The sequence below is a fragment of the Phalacrocorax aristotelis genome, chromosome 2, assembly GCF_949628215.1.
Source record: "Phalacrocorax aristotelis chromosome 2, bGulAri2.1, whole genome shotgun sequence".
Taxonomy (NCBI): Eukaryota; Metazoa; Chordata; class Aves; order Suliformes; family Phalacrocoracidae; genus Phalacrocorax; species Phalacrocorax aristotelis.
Window position 1 is genome coordinate 80,676,303 of NC_134277.1, and position 23,389 is coordinate 80,699,691.

At 36.4% G+C, this 23,389-nt stretch overlaps 1 protein-coding gene across 1 annotated transcript in view; it reads left to right on the plus strand.

The window, feature by feature from the left end:
- The window catches only part of CDH9 (cadherin 9), a 99,392-nt gene that overhangs the window by 71,237 nt on the left and 4,766 nt on the right, over positions 1 to 23,389 (plus strand). The window contains exons 5-10 of the mRNA XM_075084225.1: positions 3,684 to 3,803; positions 6,054 to 6,221; positions 10,127 to 10,314; positions 11,625 to 11,878; positions 13,175 to 13,311; positions 14,744 to 14,865. Of these exons, the coding sequence (XP_074940326.1) occupies positions 3,684 to 3,803; positions 6,054 to 6,221; positions 10,127 to 10,314; positions 11,625 to 11,878; positions 13,175 to 13,311; positions 14,744 to 14,865 (989 nt within the window). The remainder of the gene's footprint in view (positions 1 to 3,683; positions 3,804 to 6,053; positions 6,222 to 10,126; positions 10,315 to 11,624; positions 11,879 to 13,174; positions 13,312 to 14,743; positions 14,866 to 23,389) is intronic.

Genomic DNA, 23,389 nt, shown 5'->3' on the forward strand with positions numbered 1-23,389 from the left:
CTTCACAATTATCCTTCTGCATTTTTCTTACATTAGAACCCCAAGCATCACAGATGTGTTGTCAAATTGCTTATGCTTCCAGACTCAAACGTACATCTAAGCAAAGAAGAAAGGGAAAAAGAAATTAACGGTGATGCTATAGCACTCACAAAGCTTGTCAATTCAACAAATTCAGCAAACCGCTATTCCTTGCTCATTGATTGCAGACACAGAATCTTTGAGACAAAGCCAAAAAAACAATGTGCAAGCAGTGTGAAAGAATTGTTGAGAATTCATCAAAACAAACCAAAACAAAACAGATAAGAAAAAAGAGAAAGGAAAAAGGAAAAAGAAAGCAAAATAGGACATACCCCTTGAGAACTCAGATTTAGTTCCCATCTGCAGATGGGGTAGGCTTGCTGGGTAAGATTGGGTTGAAGTTTGTTTTGCAGAAGAGTGATATTATTACTTAGACTGCTATTCTAGTAATTCACACATTTTCTCTGTCATCTTTCACACCAGTTTGCTTGTGTGGTATGTTTGATCTTGGCTGGCTGTCAGAGGCCCACCCAGCTGCTCTCTCACTCCTCCTCCTCAGCAGTACAAGGGGAGAAAATATGAAGGAAGAAGTCATGGGTTGAAATAAAGACAGAGATATCACTTACTAATTCCACCAGGAGCAAAACAGACTCAATTTGGGAAAATTAATTTAATTTATTGTCCATTAAAAATAGAGTTGGAGAGTGAGAAACTAAGACAAAAACTAAAACACCTTCCCCACACCCCAAATTCTTCCTAGGCTCAACTTCTCTCCTTCATTCCTGCTCATGTTGGCAGCTGTGGAAGTATCTCAGAAAGCTTCTAATTTCTAACCTAGCAGCCTGATTAGTATTTTAAATAATGCTGACTTCTGCTGACAAACATGGGCAAAAGGCTGCTTGTGAGGTAATCTGGACTATAAATAAATAAAAGAATAAATACATCCACATTCTGTGGGTACCATTCAGGTGGGGTTGAGGATAGGGCATAGCTGTCTTTAATTAAAAAGATCCAAACTGGTGTTATTACCAACTACTTCGTAATTAGTGCTGAGTTCCTTTATTGCACTGCCTTTCCTGGTTTGATTTTGGAGCCCAAAAGCTAGAAGAAGTTTCTTTGCTCAAAGAAAAAAGGCTGCGCAAGCATTGCCTAACATCCATGAGGATCCTCCTTTGTGACACGGCAGACTGTTGGCAGAGAAGAGAGTGAACTACGTGCTGACAATAAATTTTCTGAGTATATACTTTTGTTAATCATTTGTCACAATTGTGCTATTAGTTTACTAGGGAGCAGCAGCTGTTATAACACTATTTTTTTCACCACTCTAAATAATTCAACAAATAAAAGAAAACATCAATATTTTTCAATCTATAATGAGATCTCATTCTGTATTAAGATCCACTTCAACCATCTGGTAGTGACCTCCAAAGTTTCTGTGGGGTTACAGCTTCTGTACTCTCCTCAGTAATCATAATTATATGAGACGTGAGCCTCAGGAACAAAGACATACATTCCAATGAGACAAAGACAGACATTTCCCAAAGACTTCCCTGAGCTCTGAAATGCCTTTCTTAAAAAAAAATAAAAATTCTCAAGACAGGCTTCAACAATTTTTTTCATCAAACCAGTATGCTAGGTAAAGCAAGTTAATGTGCATTAAGTTATGACCATACTCAAACCTCTGTGTTGGTCCCAAGACAGTGCCTAGATCAGGAGGCCACAGCAATAAGTTTTTCTGATGGAGATATTTTGGGGTTTTTGGGGGGAGGGTGGGATGGACATATACACTTCCCCTGATTCTTAACATATAGATGCTACAGTGGCATACAGCAAAAGCTGATTACTTTTACATTTTTTTATAGGCTAACAAGTGATATTGACTCTCCTGTTAGTCTTGAGGAGGCATGGGATTTAATTTATTTGCTTTATTTGAAAGCAGGTAGGACTCATAGAACTTTACATGTTCATTCCTCATTCCTCAGAAACATTCTTCAGAAAACTGTCTCCAGTTTTTGTCCAGACAAGCAGCACTGTTGGACACTGTTAGTGATAATAGGGTCCTTAAATATTCACTTCTTCAGGATTATCTTTACAGCTCAGCTTGGCCCACATATCACCTCTAATTCTGTTTAGCCTGTTTAACCAGGCAAAAAATAATCTAGATTGCTGATGGCAAAGATCCTCTTCAGAGTTTGATGAGCTAAGACAAAGCATTTTTACAACTTTGTTCTACTGGTTTGTTGAAGAGAAAGAAGTATTCTTCCCTTCTTATCATACTGTTCAGATAACCTGAAATAGTGATTTTTACTATTTTGTAGGTATTATGTGTAAAGCAGTATTACATACTATGAGAAAACAGATGCATCTAACAGGTTCTAATAATAACATGTGCCCTCATAAATCTGTTTTGATTACTCTGGATTTCTACGTTCCCCAATATCTTGTATACACTGAAGAGCAACAGCAGAGATTATTCACTTCAATTCCATTAGTCACAGGTAAAAGAGCGTCTTTTAAATTTATAGTCAAGACAGATACTTGACTGCAAGTTATCTGGGTGAACTTCAAGCTAGAGATGCTGAGAGTGAAGGAAAAAAAAGAATAGGAAATTATATCACTTAAGTGGACAGTGCTCACTATTACATAAAAAATACCGAGCCAAAAACAGGGTAAAGAGCTGCTTATCAGTCAACCTTCTGTCTTTGGCAAAAAGTTAAGGACCTTTACACTTCAAGCTATTGGACTGCCTGCATTTATCCAGACATTTGTCAGCTCTAGATTGTGTTAGCAAAATGTATCCCGATGTCTTGAAAATTGCTTAGAAATAAAAGTTTGTGAAGAACAGTTTTGTCTTTTTATACATCTTATAAGAAAGTCTTTACAGGAGCTTTCATTTTCTTCTAATCCATAAACTACATCAAACATATTGGCTCACAGTGCTTTTAATCCCATATAGCCTCTATTCTCCTCATTGTGATCACAGGACATGGGTAAGCCATTTTCAGGTAAAATAAGTGAATGTTCAGAAAATGTGGTTATTGTTAAACGGCAATTATTTGCCAAATAGGTGGATAATATTGGTCAAGAGAGGAAAAAAAACCCAGAATTTCTTATTGCAAAACCAAGCTAATTTTTGAAAAGCATCTTAAAAATTAGTTAGGATGAGAGAAAAATTTTTATTCAGTCTGACTTTAAATATTTGGAGGTTGTAATCTAAGCAGAAAATTAGTATGGAGAAATTTGCTTTAGGTTAATTTACTGATTAAGCCAAACTTAAGAATCGTAATGGTACTTTTCACACAGCAGCTACCTTTGAAGTGAACGATTTCAGCTGGCGTCATGTTATTACCAGAGAACAATCTTCAAACCTGTTTGATCACCCAAAAAACCCTGATGTTGGTTTGGGTTTCAAAGACATGCGTCAATCCCTATGTATCTACTCACATTTAACTGACGCGTGAGACTTGAGCAATAATGATTTTAGTTTCAGTCACAAGGACGATTTTACTTTGTTTTACCATTTGCTTGGGTAAGATAACACTGGATTTGTCCACCAGATGCCATTCAATTTTTTACTGAATTCAACACTGAGATCACTGTGTGTGGTTTACAGGAAGTAGGTGCCTTCTTGAAATCTGCTGATTCCTTGTTTGGTACCCATTTAGGTACATCTGTTATTCAAGTGACAGCCACAGATGCTGATGACGCCAACTATGGAAACAGTGCCAAAGTGGTGTACAGCATCCTCCAAGGACAGCCATATTTCTCAGTGGACCCAGAAACAGGTTAGCAATTCATTCACTCTTACTTTTTGCAATGACAGAGACAGGATGCAGGGATCAAGGCATGTCTCACTTCCATTTAAATGTTGGAACAGACACATGGCATCATATGACTTGATGCAAAGCTGATACACTTTTTCTAAATGGAAACTGGAATCATGATTAGAGTATGCCTTTCTTTTGTTAAAATAATATTATTGCAGAAGAACTGCTTTCCTTGGTATGAGTAAGACTTCCAGAAGACTACTGTTAACTGTAAAGGTCAACATTTCAGAAAGGGTCTAGAATAATGTAAAGGGTCCAAAGCATCTTGAAAGTATTAAAGTTTATTTTACACCAGTTTCTGGGAATTTCACCTGCTTGCCTTTAAGAAAAGAAAAAAGGAGCTGGATTATAAGGTAAAAAAAAAATAATCCCCAAAGATAAAATAATTATTTCTAAAGGTTTTTGATAGATTCTTGACCATTGAAAATTTTTAACTCAAAATGCTTTTTGAAACTGTATTCTGATTCCATCATCTATTAGAACTGAAGCAAAAAGCATTAATGTTTTAACTTGTAAAACATGAATGGGCACCCATTTCACTGTTATGTAGGAAATCAGCTAAGAGACAGACACAAAGAAGAAAAACTTGTGTGAACTCTGGATATCTGTAATCCAAAACTGGGGTTCAAAAAAAAAAGCAAACAAAAACATTCTCCCCCCACATCCAGATACCTAATCTTAATGCACAGAAGACTTATCAGGCATTTCATTAACTTGTTCCTGCACATTATAAAAATTTTTCTGGTTTGAGAATCCAGAATTTAAATACACTTTTGCCCAGAATCCCTGAAGTTCCTAATCCATTGGGCATAATCAGATCATGGTTAATTTCCTTTTGAAACATTTTCTTTTTTAAATGCAGCAAAGGCACAATACCAAAAGGATAATAAGAGTCACGCTGCTACAGTTTTAAAAGGAAGCATGATGATTTTGCCTAAGATTAAAGTGTTTGGGTTTTTTTCCACCTTCTCCTCTCTCTCTCCTTTTTCTCTTTTCTCCAGTCACCTACTTAAAACATCTTTACCAAGCATGAGCAGGGAAACAGGACCAGTATGACACAGTCATTAACTGATGGCAGCCGGTGGATAGACAGGCAGATGGTTTGGGGGAGACTTGGGCTCTTGTCTTTGTGGGATTATCTTTCATTTTTATCCAATTTTCTTTTTAATGTTACATATATTAACAAGCCTAGGTAAGGTAATCAGAACCTGGTAATTCTGGATCAGACATAAATGCCATAACCACTAGACTACAGAGGTTTTTTCCTTTGTTTCACATTCTTTCTAGCAGTAAGAGGTTTCCAGAGTTGCTTTTCTTTTTTTTTTGCATGATAAAATAGCTTCCATATCAAGCCAAGCCTGTAATAAAGAAAAAGGAAAGGCAGGGGTGTGAATCCCCCAAGCAAAAAAGCACACTGTATTGAAATTCTCCCAGTTCACAAGACAGAGCTCTCATCACTTAAACCTTGCAAAGCCACCACCCCTCTAAATACAAAAAAAAACCCCAGGCCCTGCTTGGTTTCCTAAAAGAAAACATATGTGTGTCCACTTTAATGAAAAGATCTTTTGGGCTCTGGATCCCAGGAGGATTGAGGTCACTTCTCCGTTCAGGCTGTGGGATCATTGGTTTTCTTATCGGAGGTGCCTACTCATTTCGTGTGCTTTACAAGTGTCTGAGACATTTAAATTACGTTTACAAAACTCTTGAGATCGGACACTCAAAAAAGATTTTCCAACACTAATTTTACAGTTTTTTCCAATTATTTTATTAGCTATACCCCTATCTGGCTTACAGTGGCCATCACTGCACATTAAAATCTGTGATCCAGGGCACATTAGAGTTCAGCCTTGTGCTATAATATCAAAATCTCACCAGGGCTGGAGATCATATAATGCATTAAAAATTAGCTGAAAAACTTCATTACAAATGTATTTCATTACAAATATATTTATATTTTTGTCATTGAAAGAATTACATTTATTTAGTACATAACAAGAAATAGTCTGTTACATTTATTTCTCTTTTTTCTTAAAATCACATTAAATCAGCCATAGATTGAAAGGTTCGTTGAAGTATACCTTGTTTTGATTACTATGGATTAGCATCTGCACAGTATATGTTACATTAATCCATTTAAAAACTCTGAGATTAAAGTGGGTGGTGCTTCTCCTTTACCTCTATATCTCTCCTTTTTCTCCCTTCTCCAAGGCATAATCAAGACTGCTTTACCAGACATGAGCAGAGAAAACAGGGAACTGTATCAAGTGGTCATCCAGGCCAAAGACATGGGAGGTCAGATGGGAGGACTGTCAGGGACCACCACCGTGAACATCACCCTGACTGATGTCAACGACAATCCACCTCGCTTCCCACAGAGTATGGAGCATATAATAGCTGATTTCTGAAGAACCTCTCTAATATCAGCTGTTTCACTGTCACCATCTGGGATATTCTTTTTTTCCCTTTTTATTTTTTTCCCGGTATAAATACCAGCCTACTGCTGTGTCTGTTTATGTTGCAGCATTATTAAGGCAAATGGAAATGTCTGCCTTCATGTTTTTTATAGCAAGATATTTCTCGGAATGATAAACTTACTTCCCATTCTTATTCTGCATACAGAAATGTGGGCTGTAACAATAACCTAGGCTAACTGCAGTGACTTGAAAGCCTTTAGAGGAATCTAATCACAAAACCTAGGGTTCACTTTTTGGAGACATTTGTAGTTCCGCATGTTTAGGCAAACAACCAGGTCAGCAAATATTCTAATGTACCACCTTGCACAGGCAGAGTTGGTCAAGTTGTATGCTCTGCTAGAAGTCTAAGCATTTGGTTTAAGTACTTGTAATCTGTGTTCAGCTCTTGATGTTGAATGATTTTGATATTTAAAATATCTCTGTAGAATTAAAAATGGAAAACAACAGAAAGCTGCACAATACAGAAAGCTTCACAGCAAAGAAAGCTTCACAGCAAACTACAGATCCTTTCATCCTAGGCCACTGGTTTAAATCCAATCCCAAGTTGTTATAATCAGTGTCTGATAGCTGTTTGATAGGCTGCAGACAGAAGAAATTTACAGCCACAGTTCAGTGCTTACTGGAAAAATGTCCACATTATAATATTTGAATTGCTTGTTGGCACTGATTAGGGACCTGACTGGCTCTCTTTATAGATTCACCAAGGACTGAACAAACAGAGCTGATTTAGAAAACATTCTCCCAGACTTGAAGAAACTAGAAAAGCACTTCAGTACTATGGCAATAAGTACACTCAGAATAGTATAACAGGTCAACCTAGAACAGATTTAAAAAAAAAAAATTAGAAACGCTGACAGTGTGGGAGAAAGGCTTCTTGAAACTGCATATCTTTTTTTCTCTATTCATGATAACATTGCTTTTTAAAAAGACAGAGGAACACAAGTACTTTGGTCTTCATAAAGAAAATGTAATTTGAATTCACACTCAGAGTTTACTTGCTAAGAATCACCTTCACACGGCAAACACAAACAGCAATTTTTACCAACCATCCTGTTTGACTTCAGGAGGGGATACTGCTTAAATATGTACAGCATTACATTGCCCATAATATTTTGGCAAATAGGAATTCTTGCACCTAAATTAGAATGCAGTGTAGCACATTGAATTTTAAGCTTTGTTGCTGAATTTAATTTAATTTAATTTAATTTAATTTAATTTAATTTAAATTTAAAAAATAAAGAATGAAGAATGTATAGAACTGCAAAATAACTTAGGGTTTTCTGTTTCCTTAGCCTTTGTACCTTATGATGCTCTTCTTTCAAGATTATCTGACGCCTGAAGTCTATGGAAGTTCTGATTATTTCAATAAGCTTTGGGTTTGGTACTTAATTATAGAGAAATTTACACAATTTGATGCCTCATACAATATTCTCTGTAGCTTTCCTCTTTGAACATCACTGAAACACAGGGGATGGGCTGTAGGAGACCTGCTGTGGCATCTATTCAGTGGTGCAATTTTCATTTTGCTGATCACCCATCCCTCTCATTTTCTTTCTCCTCAGCGGGGTGGTTTTCAACACTTCCTAGGAAATCAAACATAGAGAAACATCTGGAGGTTTCGATTTCTTCTTAGATAGTTATGAAGAGGGGCATACCTTCAAAGAATCATCTAGTTTTGGATGTCTGCTCCTTCTAAAAACAATTATCTTCTATTTTCTCTTATGTGAGGCAAAAATAAGTGAAAATATGGCCCAAAGCTGAGGGTGAATTGCAAACGGAAGCAACAGGAGTTAATGTTAAGGTATTGAAGAGCTAAAGATTGATTTCTTAGAGTGACAGAATAAAGGAAAATGACAGAGTGCACTGTGAAGTACTGGTTGTTCAGACTGCATTAAGAAGGAACAGATTTTCTGTTTTGTTTTGTTTCCTGAAAGGAATCCTGGACAGATAAAAGAGATTAATTTCAATGGCACTATAATGAAAATCTTACACATTTTGAATTCGGTTGTACCCTAAACCATATTAGCCATCCTGAATGCTGAAAATGCCACAGCACCACAAAATAAGGAATGCTTTCAGATGCAAAAGCATTCAAAGGAGTTATTTATTCTGGAAGAAGTCATAAGTAGCATGATTAAATCTGTTCTTACTGTATTTCTGGCTCTCCTGCCAAACCCTTGAATTTGAGCAAGCCTTCAAACTTATGGTTAGCTGCCAGGAATCCTAACTTTCATCCCATTTTCAGCCTGGTTTAAGGGAATAACATGCATTTCACTCTGTAAGGATTACAGCCAAACAGCCTACTGCTGAGCTTTCACTTACAACCTTGAATTCGTAACAGCAAATAAAATTTAGCATCAAGCATTAGATTCCATTTTGTTACACATCTATATAAATATAAGGTATTTGCAGTGACAGTCTTTGGTACTTAGACTGTACGTTTGGGGATAGAAACCCATTCAGCACTCAAGATGTTTTGTTTAGTCCTTCTACTTAAAAAGAACCTTCAGGACCCTTTAAGTGTCTTAAAAGAAAGCAAAGGGAATGTAAATATTGGAAATAGGGTAGTTGAAAGAGAGACACTTGACTGTACTATACTACAAGTCAATACAATTTATACAGGTTCTTACTGGATGCTTCAAATAAGGATTGTGCATTTTATCAGGTGCTAATTTTGTCAGGTCCAGACTCTTAAGGTATTTTTCCAATGCTACTACTTCACTCAGTAAATTGATACTAATTTACATAAGAAAACAGATCAAAAGAAACATCAGATTGTGGAATGTCACATGTAAAACACTGACTATATCAGATTTCTTTTTACATCTTTTTGGCAGTAAATAACTTAAAATACTGATTTAAAAACATTTCTGTCGTATTAGTCCTGAAAGGTCTCCATTGTCTCCTTCTGACTGGTCAAGAAAACCATCTGATTAATACTTTTTCTGCAAGAGCATGTCTTTATAATTAGATTTTTATTGCAAATATTGGCAGAAAATACATATAAATTCACTTTTCATACACGTAGGCAAGATTAAAATGTCTGTGTAATCATAATTCTTTCTAGGAAACCCTGATTATAAAAACATTAAATGAAACCAACCATTGAAAGAGCACAAAAAGTATATGCAGAGTAAATTAAAAAAAATTTGAATGTATCGGCATTTCAATTAAATATAGCAATTAACATGAACATGTATCCAAACGCTTTTTACCATGACTCTTTAGTATGTATTACCAATAATGGATGAATGAATTACTTTCACACAGAACATTTACAAATCTTGAATATATTTTTCAAAAGAATAAAAAATAAAGCCTATTCTATTTTAGTCTCTTTCCAAAATCCATGCTGATTTCTACACTTCTTGCGCCTGGAGAAAACAAAACAAAATCCCCTACTACTTTTAAATATATCTGGGAACATTTCTAGAAAACTAAGCAAAAAAAATATATAGATATTGTTAAATTATCAAGGTTAGTATTGGTGTCTTATTGTTGAGCTTCTCTGTTCCTTACAGCTGAAGAACAAAAAAAAAAAAAAAAGAAAAAAGAAAGAAAAATAAAAAAGCAAAAAGCATTAAAAGCACAGTACTAAATGGCTTGGAAGAATCACTTGAAATTTTTGTGACAGTTTGTCAATCAACTCCAAACCCTGTTTTAAAGTTTAGTATGATGACTAACAGCATTTTTCTTAAAGTGTTCCAAACTTCAAGTTACTTAAAAGTCCAGGTGATATTGAAAATGTTTATTATTCAGAAGAACAAAGCTTCTCAGAATAACAAATGCTTGATATTTCTCTTCCAGGCACCTACCAGTTTAGCTCTCCTGAGTCTGCACCACCTGGGACTCCTCTTGGCAGAATTAAAGCCAATGACCCTGATGTGGGTGAAAATGCAGAGATTGAGTATAGCATTTCCAATGGGGATGGATCAGACATGTTTGATATCATCACTGACAAGGACACACAGGAAGGGATTATAACTGTCAAAAAGGTTTATTTTTTCTCCCTCTTTTTTATATGTACTTAGCTGTCCAGGTGTTATGGTTATTTTCCTTTTTCCAGGGGAAGGGAGGGTAGATCTCACAAGGGGTCAGGCTGCCAGGGAGTTGCTGTATTAGTTTTGTTCTTCTCTTTCTTCAGTAGATATCTGTTATTTTCAAGTCTCGAGGGAAATTTACTGGCATGTCACTTCACATAAAGCAATATTTCAGTGGCTGCTGTCTGTTCAATATATATACTCTCACACACAGTACTTTTGAATTAGGGCTGTGAAAACCTGGAGGGGTTCAGTTCACAGTAGGGTTTGTCATCTGAATGCTGCAGTAAGGCTCACAAGGGTTGGAGGCTCACCTGAAGTTTGATGAATTTACCACTCTGATGCTAAACTGTCCCTCTTTAATCTGTCCAACAGTCGAGGTATCTCCAGTGTCTAAAATCTGTCTTGGTTTAAGTCCAGCCTTAGTGAAACTTAAGTTGCTACACATTATGTCAATGGAAGTCCAAAGAGCAAAGACATGGGCAGAAATTTTATTCAAAATACCATCTCTGACAGATTTATTGGTTGCTTTTTAGTGTTCAGACTGTTAAACTCTGAACACTATTTTTGTTCTATTCTTACTGAACATATCAGTAATAATTAATTGATATATACATATATAAAATACAGATCTATAGACATATATTTGGAAACATACTTATGTGCATGTGTGTGATTGTGTGCACTTATGAATGTATACATGCATATATGGATATGCATAATATAAATGCCACATAGATTGGAAATCAGATTTAATAGCTTTTCTTTTCACTCTGGAATATGGAAGCCAAGACAGGTCTGGGTTGCTCCTGATGCAAAATAGGGAAGGGTAGATGGTAATGGGGGGAGGGAGGGTGTAAGGAGAAAGGAAGTAGGATGGAGTATTTAAGAGCTGGGATAATTATTATTGTTCCTAGAAATGAGTTGAGACAAATAAGACCTTTAGCAATTCCTACCTGAGGATTGAGTCCAACTTCCCCATTTCTTTGTCTTTTTTTGATTTTTCTATAGATTGACACCTCATGGTTTTCCAGGAACCTGAACAAGTAGTAGGCAGAGGGATCATAATAGCCTTGCTGCTCTATAACACTCCTTATTTTTCTTATACCTAGAACAAGCCCTAATGTACTCCATCTTCTCCAAGATGCGTTAAATCTTAGAGCTTTTGATCCTAAAAATGCCTCCACTTCTAATCCAGTATTATAAAACTGACTCACATTTCTTCTAAAGTGACACAATTTTCTTTATTATTATTTGCTCCCCAGCATCTGGATTTTGAAAACAAGATGTTATACACCTTAAGAGTGGAAGCAACCAACGCTCATCCTGATCCTCGTTTTCTTCAGCTGGGGCCATTCAAAGACACAGCTTTGGTCAAAATTTCTGTGGAAGACACAGATGAACCTCCAGTGTTCAGCAGACCCTGGTATTTAATAGAGGTAGATGAAGATGCCAAGGAAGGAAGCATTATTGGGCAGGTTATAGCCCAAGATCCAGATATAACAAAGAACACAATAAAGTAAGCTTTAGATGTGGGTCAAGTCTCACGCAGAAAGTGTGATGAAAGTGCAATGCAATAGGGGCCACCAGGATAATAAAGCCCATAGGGGTTACTGAAAAGTGTCAAGCAGAGAAATCTCTGTAAGAGCTTGTGAAGGCAAACACAGTTAATAGTGTATGATATGCTTCTGAAGGACAGCCTATAGGCACCAGGTAAAAAGAAAGGAGAGGTCACCATTTAACTGGCGTCATGTTCTAGTACTTTCACCAAACTGTTCATAAGATTATGTTTTTATACCATATTTCCAATGGCAAACTTTTGTAAAATACTCAAAACAGTGTATTTTTGTGTTCCCTGCTGATTGATGGTATTGAGCCTTCTGTACCTTTATAATCCCCAAGACATAACACTGTCTACCATGTTCTATAGCTTAACTATTTAACAATCACTCTATATTAAATAAGAAATGATTGCGAGAAAGTCATAACAATTAGAGGAAAGAGTTCAGTGCTGTGAAATTGCTGTAATTGTTAGCCATCTGTTATTATCTGCAGTGACAAACACAGCATTGCAATTTGTGTATTTACCATGCAACTGACTGGGAAACCTGATTTCTTCATTTCTGATCAAGCCTGTTATGTTCTGTAGCAATACGGTTTGGGGTAGGAAGTGTGAGAGGAGCAAGAAAATAAAATATTTTTAAGTTATCTATGTACAAAATCTCAGTATAACCTGATAGAGACTGGTATCTAGATTAATTTAAAAAGTACCTGTAAAATCAGTTATTCCTTGCTGGGAAAGAACAAAGCAAAGCAAGTGTCATAAAATAAGATTTTAAGAACTTTCACCTTAAACAACAACTAATCCAAAGATATTTCTGCTGATTTTTATGGTCTTTGTGACATCTCTTATATCTTGTTATAAACTGATATTTAATTATATCTGCAATGTGTGTCTTTTGATGATTGAGTTCTCCAAGATACAACTAATTTGCAAAAATATTATCTAAAAATGTTCACTTTTAGTTGTTATGCCAGTATTCCCTATATACGCTAAAATGTCATTTCAAATATCAATCTAACAAACAGCCCACATAAATAGTTTGCTCTTCATCCCACTCACTCCTCTTAAAAAATGGTTTCTCAGTGTTTGTAACCTGCTGCACTCCTCAGGAAGCTACAAGGAAGCTTAGGTTAATTTTAAAGAAAACATTATTGATTAACCACAGTTAAAACTAGAAAACTTTTAGAGGTGGCTGTGAGCTAGAGACTATGACCGGAGATAGTGATGCTCAGTTGTACTGTATCTTGACAGATATTCTGTGGATCGACATACTGACCTTGACAGAATATTCAACATCTATTCAGGAAATGGATCCTTATTCATCTCAAAGTCACTTGACCGGGAAGAAACTCCCTGGCACAACATCACTGTCATAGCAACTGAAATCAGTAAGTTGGACATCATTTATCTTGAAAGAAGATTAGAACTGAGAAAAGACTGAAATTCTACAGTATCTATGATTTATCTTGTTTCATTAGTTTTGGCCCTATTCAGGTATTATCAATAGACAGTATCTTTACATGCACATCAAAGATCATTTTACTACTTTAGGATTATCTTTGCCCATTTGTGAAATGATAATTTGGAATTCTCAGGCTCAACAAAACCATGTAGAGTATATATTAGACAAGTTAACTGGTTCCCTGAGAATTCCCAGCAAATAATTTGGTGCAGGTGTGATGCACTGGCTTTATCCTAAGCTAAGTCTTTGGGAAAATCCTTGGAAAAGAAAGATGTCCATGATGGATGAACAGCACATTATCAGAATGACCACTGTACACAGGGGAAGAAATTATGCCTTACCTCAACTGCTTTTAACTTATCTCAGGAAATGGCTTCATTTGAAGCCAAAACTAGAGGAAATTCTTCCCCCTCCATGTCTGAAGCAAACCCTGGCCATAAGTCTTTCATCTGGTTTCTTTACTATCCTGTTGGACCCTTTTAGACCTGGATGTCTCTTCCCTGGTTTTAATTCAGCTGGGGCCATTCAAAGACACAGCTTCGGTCAAAATTTCTGTGGAAGACATAGATGAACCTCCAGCTGACTGATAACAGTCATCAGAGGGGAAAGGAGCACTGATTTTAGGGAACAACTTTTTTGCATTCCTTAATTCTTCTGATAGATTCCCCAGGAGTTTATGTGCTTAACCGTCTGAGAATCGGGTAATATGGAGAGATCAATTATACCCCCATTTTCAGAAAGACCGATACCTTCTCCTTAAAAACACTTTTTCATTGTTTGGTCAAATATCGTCTCCATTCTCAAAATTTGTACTGTGAGATTCATCTCCAGCAATAGCTTGACCTTGGAGGTCAAGTTTGTGAAGACCAGTTCATAATAATGTCTACATATATCCTTTTTTTGTTTTGGTTTTTACATTTTTGGGAGAAAGGGCAACTTTGAGTTGGTTTTTTTTGTTGTTGTTGACTGACAGTGTTTTACTACTTTACTGCTTTGAACAAGTAAATGTTCTTGACAGCTCGACCTCAAGTGCAGCTTTTGCAATGAATCGTTTACTGCACTGATGTATGGAATACAAGTCAGTAATAACTCAGTGGTCTGTTTTAATGCAAATCAATTTAAGTATACTTTGTATTATTTCAAAATACATATACCATTAATAGGACATGTTTTAAATGTAAATAGGACTTTTATGTGTACGGAACATATGTCAGCAGAAAATGAAATATGATTATTTTAATGTAATCAAGAAAAATGAACATTTCCAACATGTATTGGAAAAAAATATATTAGATCATTTCAGTTTTTTCATAGACTTTGCACTGTAATACAAATAATAAATAATTTTCTTGTTCCAGATAATCCGAAACAAAGTAGCCAGATATCTGTCTTCATCCGGATTTTAGACATAAACGATCATGCACCAGAATTTGCCAAATACTATGAAACATTTGTTTGTGAAAACGCAAAAGCAGGACAGGTAAACAAATACTTACGTTACTGAAAAACTTACAATGAGACTATCCTGGAATACCATCATGAAAACCTCAGCATATCTTAATTTGAACAACTGCAAACACATCCAACCTCTTTATTCCCTACCTTCTACAGAAACTACCAGTTGATTCAAAAAAGGTTTGAGGAACTGAAAGATGTAGGATTTTATGCTAGTATAATGACATAGCATCAATACAAAATCGTACTTTAAGGTGTTTTTTCATTCCTAATATCAGAAAATATTTTTTATGTCTAGTTATGCATAATACTACAAAACTCTTTATACTGTCTGATAATCCCATTGCTTTCTGGACTTTTTTTCAAAGCCTTAGTTAATGTAGCCACACCTTCAGGTACAAAAAGCAAGAAAATCTTTTATTATGCTTCAGTAAAGGAGACATGAAAAATAAACTTTTACAAAACTAAAAGATAATGCAACTGTTACATTGTAAGTTAAACTTCAATTTGGGATTGAGTTGAATTTGGTCAAAACTCATGTATATCCCTTTCTAAAGTATCTCAACAGTTCTATAATAATCTAAAAAGGCAATAATAAGATTTGGAGAGAAAATAAAGTGATAACTGGGAACTGAGAAAGGAGGCAGACCAACAAAACTCAGAGCCAGATGTTACAGAAATCTTTTAATATTACTGCCACTACAGCCAACAGCTATTTATACTAATGCCAGTTAGCCTTTCAGTTTTAAATCATGTGAAGAAAGACAAATGGTTTGCTGATTTCTAATTCTGAAAGTATTTACCAAAGAAGTGGATTTAGTATAAGATTGGGTACCTCGACACTGTCTTTCAAGCATGGGCCTAAAGTCAATGCGTGAGCCTCTAGGCTGATGCATTTCTGAGTGGAAGAAAAAGCTTGAGATCATTATTTTTGCTAGCACAAACCTAAGTGGGTTCCTGCTCTAGTGGAGAGAGACCAGGATGGAGCCCTAAACTCAGCTTAGATCTGTCCCTGTGTCTCACTAGTTTTATGTGGCCATCATCCAACCAAAGCTGGCTGACTTCACAGAAAGTATGTGCAAAAGATCAGAATGTAGGATATTCTGTTTGTCCTTAGAGCACAGTGACCATACAACACTCAAAGGCTTTACAGGCCCGCGCGATATGGATACACATAAGGAAGGATGCTCATGTTTTACCTTGGTCACTGCCCAGTGTTGTATTTAATATAGCAGTGATGAATTAAATTAAAACAGTGGAAGGAATTATAATATCAAAAAATGAACACGAAGCACCTTTCAAAACAACTGAGGTTTATGATCAGAACATTGTGTCTTAACCAGTGACATAAATTGTCACATAAGAATACAGTTCAAGCCTTATAGGATGAATAAAAATTCCCTAAACTTCTGGTTATTTTACCCTCATAGTTTTTTTTTATGATTTATAAGCTGTTTTTCCAGGTGAAATACACTCAGATAATTCTAGCCATTAATTTCAAACAGCTAGCATATGACCTAAATTTTGTCTGTGCAACAAAATCTCTTTGCACAAGATGAAATTGAGACAAATAAGTCTTAAAATCTCAGTATAATGACTGGTAGCAGAGTGAGTCAGGCACTTTAATTGCTAACACAAAGAAAGGTTCCAAAGCTTATAAATGAAGATTTCATTGGCCTTAATCATGGGCAATTTTATCAACGAGCAAACACAGCTTTTGTCATATATTTGAACCAGGTTCAGTCCAGGCATACTGCTTGTCAGTTTCCTTAACCCAGTTTCCATCTAGTCTAGCATACTTGATGAAATATGCATTAATGTATAAAATTTCATTTACCTTTCTGGTAAATTCTGTGTTTTTCTAACAACAGAGATGGCAGAGGCCCATTAGATAAGCATACTGTTATTCAGACCTCCCTTCCAACTAGTGTACCAATGTAATTCCAGGAATGATTTTTCCTAATTGGAAAAATCCACAAAAATACTAGAAAGACACTGTGCATCAAGTGTAGCTGCAGAAGAATGAGAGATCAGACTGTTCTTCTCTTTGTTAACAACTGGGTTCCTCAAGACAGGCATCTGAGTTCATAGCTGAATATTTACATATAGTTGACCTAGTATTTCAAAAAATAAATTACCTTCAGTACATGAGACTACTTTTATTTTTGTGCCTAAAAATAGCAATGAATATAGAAATAGACACTTGAATATTTTGGCCAAGGATGCCAAATTCCAGATAGCCTGTATTGCTTATGTTTAGCAGTCCCCCTATAATACAATAAAGATATAGAATCATTGTGTTCATTTAGTACTATTCCACCTTATTTTACAGATCCTAAAGCAGCTGTCTTATTAGAACCATTATTGCTTCTTGACACATCACAGCAGTGCTTCTACATCGGGTGCCCATAGCAGGAGAGCCAGTCTGAGAAGATAAATATATTTAGTTAATTTTTAATTTATTTTTTTTTAATCGGGCCTAGTTGTTAGTCACATTGCTCTCCAAATCTCAGTTGCATCAGGAAGCAGTGAGAATGATCAAATATTGCTCTCTGCTGCCAAGTGACATTACTCATTCCCAACATCAGCAGACATTAGAGGCTGCATACATTGTGTTTTCCAGATAGCTTTAGGAGAGTCAGATGAAAGAAAATCCCGCAGTCTCTCCTCCTTCCCTGCCACTCTTTTGTCTCCACACAACAATGGTATGACTAGGGAGAACCATTATCACTAGAGGTGCATAAACAACTACGTTCATTAGGCTGGAAAAGATTTGTCACGATGCGACCCCCGTTCCACTGGCTAATGCACAGGCTAAAGAAAAGCATGACCCAGTCTTCCTCTCACACAATTTAGAAACCCCTAATCCTTTGATGGCATGCTAGAGCCCCAGGGACTGTTGTGGAGAAGGCTCTGGTACAAGATCTCTCATGCCCTTGTCATGGGAATTAATTGGGTCTTTTTAGCTGGATTAGAGGATGAATCTTCTCCATGGAAACCAGGAAGATTTACTTGAAAAGGAAAGTGATTTAACTGAACAATTTGCTAGTAACAATTTAGCTAATTTCAACACCCATCAATAATAATATTTAAGAAAATAACCTGGGTTGCTTTTTTTGCACTAATGCTATATTCTTTCTTGCCATTCAGTGGCTCTCAGACATAAGAACAGAGAAAGAGTTTGTTTCCTCTTTCAGAAAGCTGGCAGATTTTTCTTTTCATTAGTCTCCATACTCCCTCTTCCTTTTTCAGATGGAGCAGACAGAGATCACATTTTCCATGTGGCCACTGCTAATTATCAGGCATGAGTTGTTTATACATTGTAGCTGCCTTCTTTAGGTAGACACCTATTGGCTTGTTTTAGTGAGAGGCCCATGCTAACAGTCTGTCTCTCTTTTGAAGTAAGAATCAGAGTTCAAGGGAGAATATTCCAACTTCTAATAAGCGTTCAGTCCTGTTTTAAAACTGCCAACACATTTGTAGAATAGAGCCAAGACTTGAAAACCAAACTATTTTACATTACCAAACGTGAAGCTTTGTTCATGTGGCAGGCATTTTAGATTATGTCTCAAGACATAAAGCATCAAGAACAAAGGTCTGTTCAAGTTTACACACATGTGATGGAGGCTACTTTCTGCAACTAGCACCATACAGGTGTATAGGCTAGAACTGGGCCTGAACATGTGTGATCACTCAAGCCACAAAATGACAAGATGGGCATCCACTGACAGCTGGATGGATTTTGAAACACTTCTATGTTGGGACACTTGAACTATATTATTATTTCACTCCTAGAGAAATGTAGCCACTTTGAAATCTTCTACAAAATATTCATCCCACACACTTATACTGTGCTGTGTTATTAATACATTCAAGATTAGTGATTGGCCCTACCAGATCATACAGGCAGGAAAAGGGGCAAGAGAAAGACAGTATGGGAGAAAGACAAAGTTGATCTTCTGTCATTCCCTCATAGCATCTGCACACTACTACATTCCGACAAAAATAAAAAGTGCAACCTCTCTCACAATGTGCTTTTTCGTAGCTTATTGCAGACGAAGTGGTGAAATCTTTCCAGATTCCTTCAGAAATATTTGCAGCACAAAACAAGTTTAATAAATTTCAAGAATGACACAGACAGTACTCCAAGATCCAGGATTTGTTCTGTTCTCTCATATACCACTTCTGAAAAATGTGTGAGACAAAAAAAACCAGCAAAATGTCCCAAACATTCCTTTCTCAAGTGCCTAGCGGTATTTTTTAAGTCTTACCTCAGAAGCAGCTGAAAGTAGATAAATGACATTTGAGAAATTTCTCTGTTGTACAATATCTAGGTTTAACTAAGAGCAAAATATAACAAGAATGAAAGCCCAAATGATTCAAGTGGATTGAAGGCCTACTCGTCTGCATACCTATAATCCCATATAAGAAACAACAAAATTCAGCAGCTGTCACAGTATCTCTAGCTTAACACTGTTTGTCTCCAGTAGTCTTTCTTCAACTGAGACTGGACGTAAAATTTTCATGCTATATGACAATTTAATTGTTTTAAAACTTCAGAAAGGCACTGTATACAACAGCAGATCATCTTCAAATTTCTGGGAAAGTGACATTATTTTTTACCTTCTTATTTATAGCGAATTTTAAAAGAAGGAGTTTTTAAAAAAAGGTTTAAAAATACAATAGCAACCACCAACATGCTGTTGTTTTGAAAGGAAGTGGACATTCTATTTGTCTCAGATTTTGTTTTATTAGTAGAAATTTTTAACCTGAAAATGTATTGTATCTGTACACCCATAGAACTCATCTTGTTCAGATTTCTTCAATGAACCTTTCAAGAATCTGTCGGGAAGCATGTTCCTGCACTTTTAAAGGGTATACCCTGGAGCCAGTGTGCAACTGTGGTTTATTCACATGACGTGCGAAGACAGCACAGGCTGAAAAGCCCAGTTAAAAAGAGGCTAGATGGTGCTGACCTCTATGCTGTTAAAGATGCACTACTAGCTTAATATTTGTGCTAATGGTTCCTATATTCCTTTTAGAGGCAGTCCCAAGGCTGAGTCCAAGACCCAAACCTCCTACTTGTGCAGCTCTCCTCGCCCAAAAATGAAGCCTCAGGAAAAGTAAGGGCATGCTCTGAAGTGCACAGGGATCCTTGCTATTACAGAATGCCCCCACCTAGCTTTTAATCACTTTCTTCCTTTAAAACAGCTTGAAGAAAACTGGAAAGCAGGCTATGTCTAGGGATGAACCAGATATATGTAAGGAATCTGTTACTAGGCAGTCTATTTATACCCAATCACTTTTCAGAGATGAGTATGAATAGCTATAAAATAACTTGAACATCAACTACAATCACAGTATTGACTGTGGTGTAAGTCATGGCCTTAAAAACACAGTATCCCAGAGAACAAAAAAAAACACAAAACAGTATTAAAATCAAACCATTTCCACATTTGAAAAAATGATGCCAGTGGGAAATAGGTCCAAACCCTTTAACAGAATCTCTGGCTTCATCATGAAGGAAAATCTTCAGCAATTTTTTTCAGTGGGAATTCACATTCTCATTCACATTCGCTCTTCATATTCTCATTCACAACTCATCTTACATTTTCAAGCTGTTATAACCACTTTGTCCTGAATGTAAAAGAGAAAACTCTATGCCAATGCCCAAGTTTAAATTTTCAGTACCCTCAAAGACAAGTGACCCCTAAAAACTTGAATTTACCCAACAAGATCCACATAACAGTACGAGACTGTTTCTTTAAGCACACAAATGTGCACATGCACATGCAACCCTCACAATAATGATAAAAATACTGTATTTTCCAAATTGTGCTCATTCTCATGGGAAATTATGGAAGAGAGAAAAAATATGGAAATGCTTTTTTGTCTTATCTAATGCTGGTACGCTTGAAACATATTTGAGTAAAAGTCATTTTCTTGAAATAACTTTTCCCTCATAAATCTTACAGTGTCAGAGATCTTTCTCTGAACTCCTGATGCAGAGTGATCATAACTCAATGTCCGTAACTGCTTCAAAACAGAAGAATACATTTCCAACATAAAATTACAAAATGCACATAAAACAGTACTAGATTTTTTCATATAACTGTGATACTTAAAAATAGCCACATCTTTCATTTCTGCAGTGATTATCATGAACACCATTCTCCTTTATTTACAGTTGTATAACTGAAAAAAAACCCACCGTAATTAGGCAATCTTTCTAATTTCCTTTCACCTATTCACCATTTGGAAAAAACCATCTTCAGTCATCCTTTCTCATTATTCTTTTATTCTCCCATCTTTCCTGGTGGAAAAACAGCTGTTTCTCAATTTACCAGCCAATAGTTAGAGCAGGTAATGTTTGTTGAGGTTTTTTTTTCCTTCTTCAGCCTTACCCTCAACAACTTTTCAGTGTAATTATGTTCCTGTATGCCTGGCACAACTGTCCTCCTCCATGTGATTTGCATATGAAGGGAACCAAATCCAGATCCTACAAACATCCCACTGATTACATCTCAAAAGCCCAAAGATACTGAACTGCAATTTCTGGTAGCTATTATATCAAGATATTTTCTCCTTGAGTTTTTCAGCAAGTAATTGTGCAAATATTGTCACTTACACTAATTCTCCCTCTTCTCTCTGGTAGTTTTAAAAATTTTCTGTCTTTTCAAGCTTCTAAGAATGTGAGAGGATAATTTTCTCAGATCAATTTGGCATTTTATTCGTATCAGAAGGTTGGGGTTTTTTTTTTGTAGCAATATTATATTTTTGCATTAAACAATGCAAAACTAAAATAAAACACCATCCTGGTCTTGCTCTCAGTATTGCCAGTCACAGAGGCAGATTATGGCAAAAAAAAAAGCAATGGTACATTGGAAAAATGTTGGCATAGTCAGAGACTCAGCAACATACTGAATAGGCTACTTTACCATAAACAGGGATTTGACTAATCTTTGGAAAAGTGATAAAACTTTAAAATAAATCTAAAGAGCAGTGATCATCAAATGCTTTAAAAGTGAAGACACCTTAATATGACGTTACTATTCTAATCACACTTAGAAAAACTGCATAATCCTACCTTCAACATAGTCATGTCCTCTTGTACAAGGCTGATGTCCACAAGTTACCTTTCAAGTTCCTCAATATGCCTCAAAAAAAAAAAAAAAAAGAAAATAAAAAAAAAAAATCTTGTGTTGTTTTAGAAGGAACTTCTAGGAAGTGAATGAGCCAAACTCAGACTTTCTCTAATTTTATTTTTATAACAACTTAATATTATTAGCTGCAAGAAAAGTATCTCAGAATTAATTAGAAATAATGGGCCAAATACTCATTGTGCACCACAGCACTAACAGCAGCAGGTTTCTGAATGATACAGCAAGAGAAACACTTTAGTATTTTTGGTAGCCCTATAAATATGTTTGTCTAATACAGTGTTCCATCCTGAGAGATGCTACATACCCTCTAAAATGTATACATATCGTCAAGTCTCACTCAAGCTGATGTTCAAAGTACACAAGAAAAGCACATTCCTTACTTGATTGCTGCAAAGCTTAAAAAATCGTATCAGTGTTACTTGTCAATTACTGTATTTCTTGAAGAAGTTATGCTGTACTTTCCCGGGAAATATCAAGAAAACAAGCTGTGAAGTAAGTCTTTGATAACAAGTGGCTTTGATGTCTGTGGGATTTCAGGACACCCTACGCACTGGAAACACTTGAAAACCTCGACAGGCATTGGCTCCCTCATGGCTTTGAAAGAAACAAGTCTGACTGCTGAGCTCTTTCTGCCTTTAAGTTTAAGTGCCATAGGAACTCACATGTACTGAGTTGCAGCATCCTCAGTTGAAGATTACTCCCATTCTCATGCCGCCAAGCTTTGTCACCTTGCGATTGAGCTCAAACACGCCCCTGCAAGCCAAGGTGGAGCCTGGGTCACTCTCCAGTGTGATAACCACTAGAGAGTGCAAAGACATAGCAGTCATTCACACAGCTCACTAGAGTTACTACAACTCATGCAACCCAGCATGGTGTTAACTATTGCAAGTCATTTCACAAACCACAGCTATTCCCTGGAGGCTTTTCCTTCTTCAGTTCTGCAGCTGTTTTCCTTAGTCTCTGTCAGTCTAGCAGCAGATAGAAAAAAAAAAGTGAAATTGCTAACATGTACGTGTGTCTGTATGTACATGAGAACATATATTTACAAATGTTTGATGCAACAGGAAAGCCTGTGCAATCCAGAGGTACTGCTGAAGCCTCTCCTTTTTTAGTCCACTCTACTCTGACCCTGCGCTGGCACTATTATCACTCTTTCCCAGCTGGGCTTGAGTGGCCTTGTTAGGGCAGCTATAAAGCTCCACGGCCAGAGGTTTCAATTTAGGAGGGAGTAAAGCATCTCTTTTTTATTACCTCAGGAGAACCGAGCATCCTGCCAGTGCAGTACTCCAATTTATCGCCAGGAGCAGATGAGGTGGACTGGGAATTAGACCCACTTAACAACTGGTTTACACACTACTCTGTGTCATTGCTACATGATGCCATAGG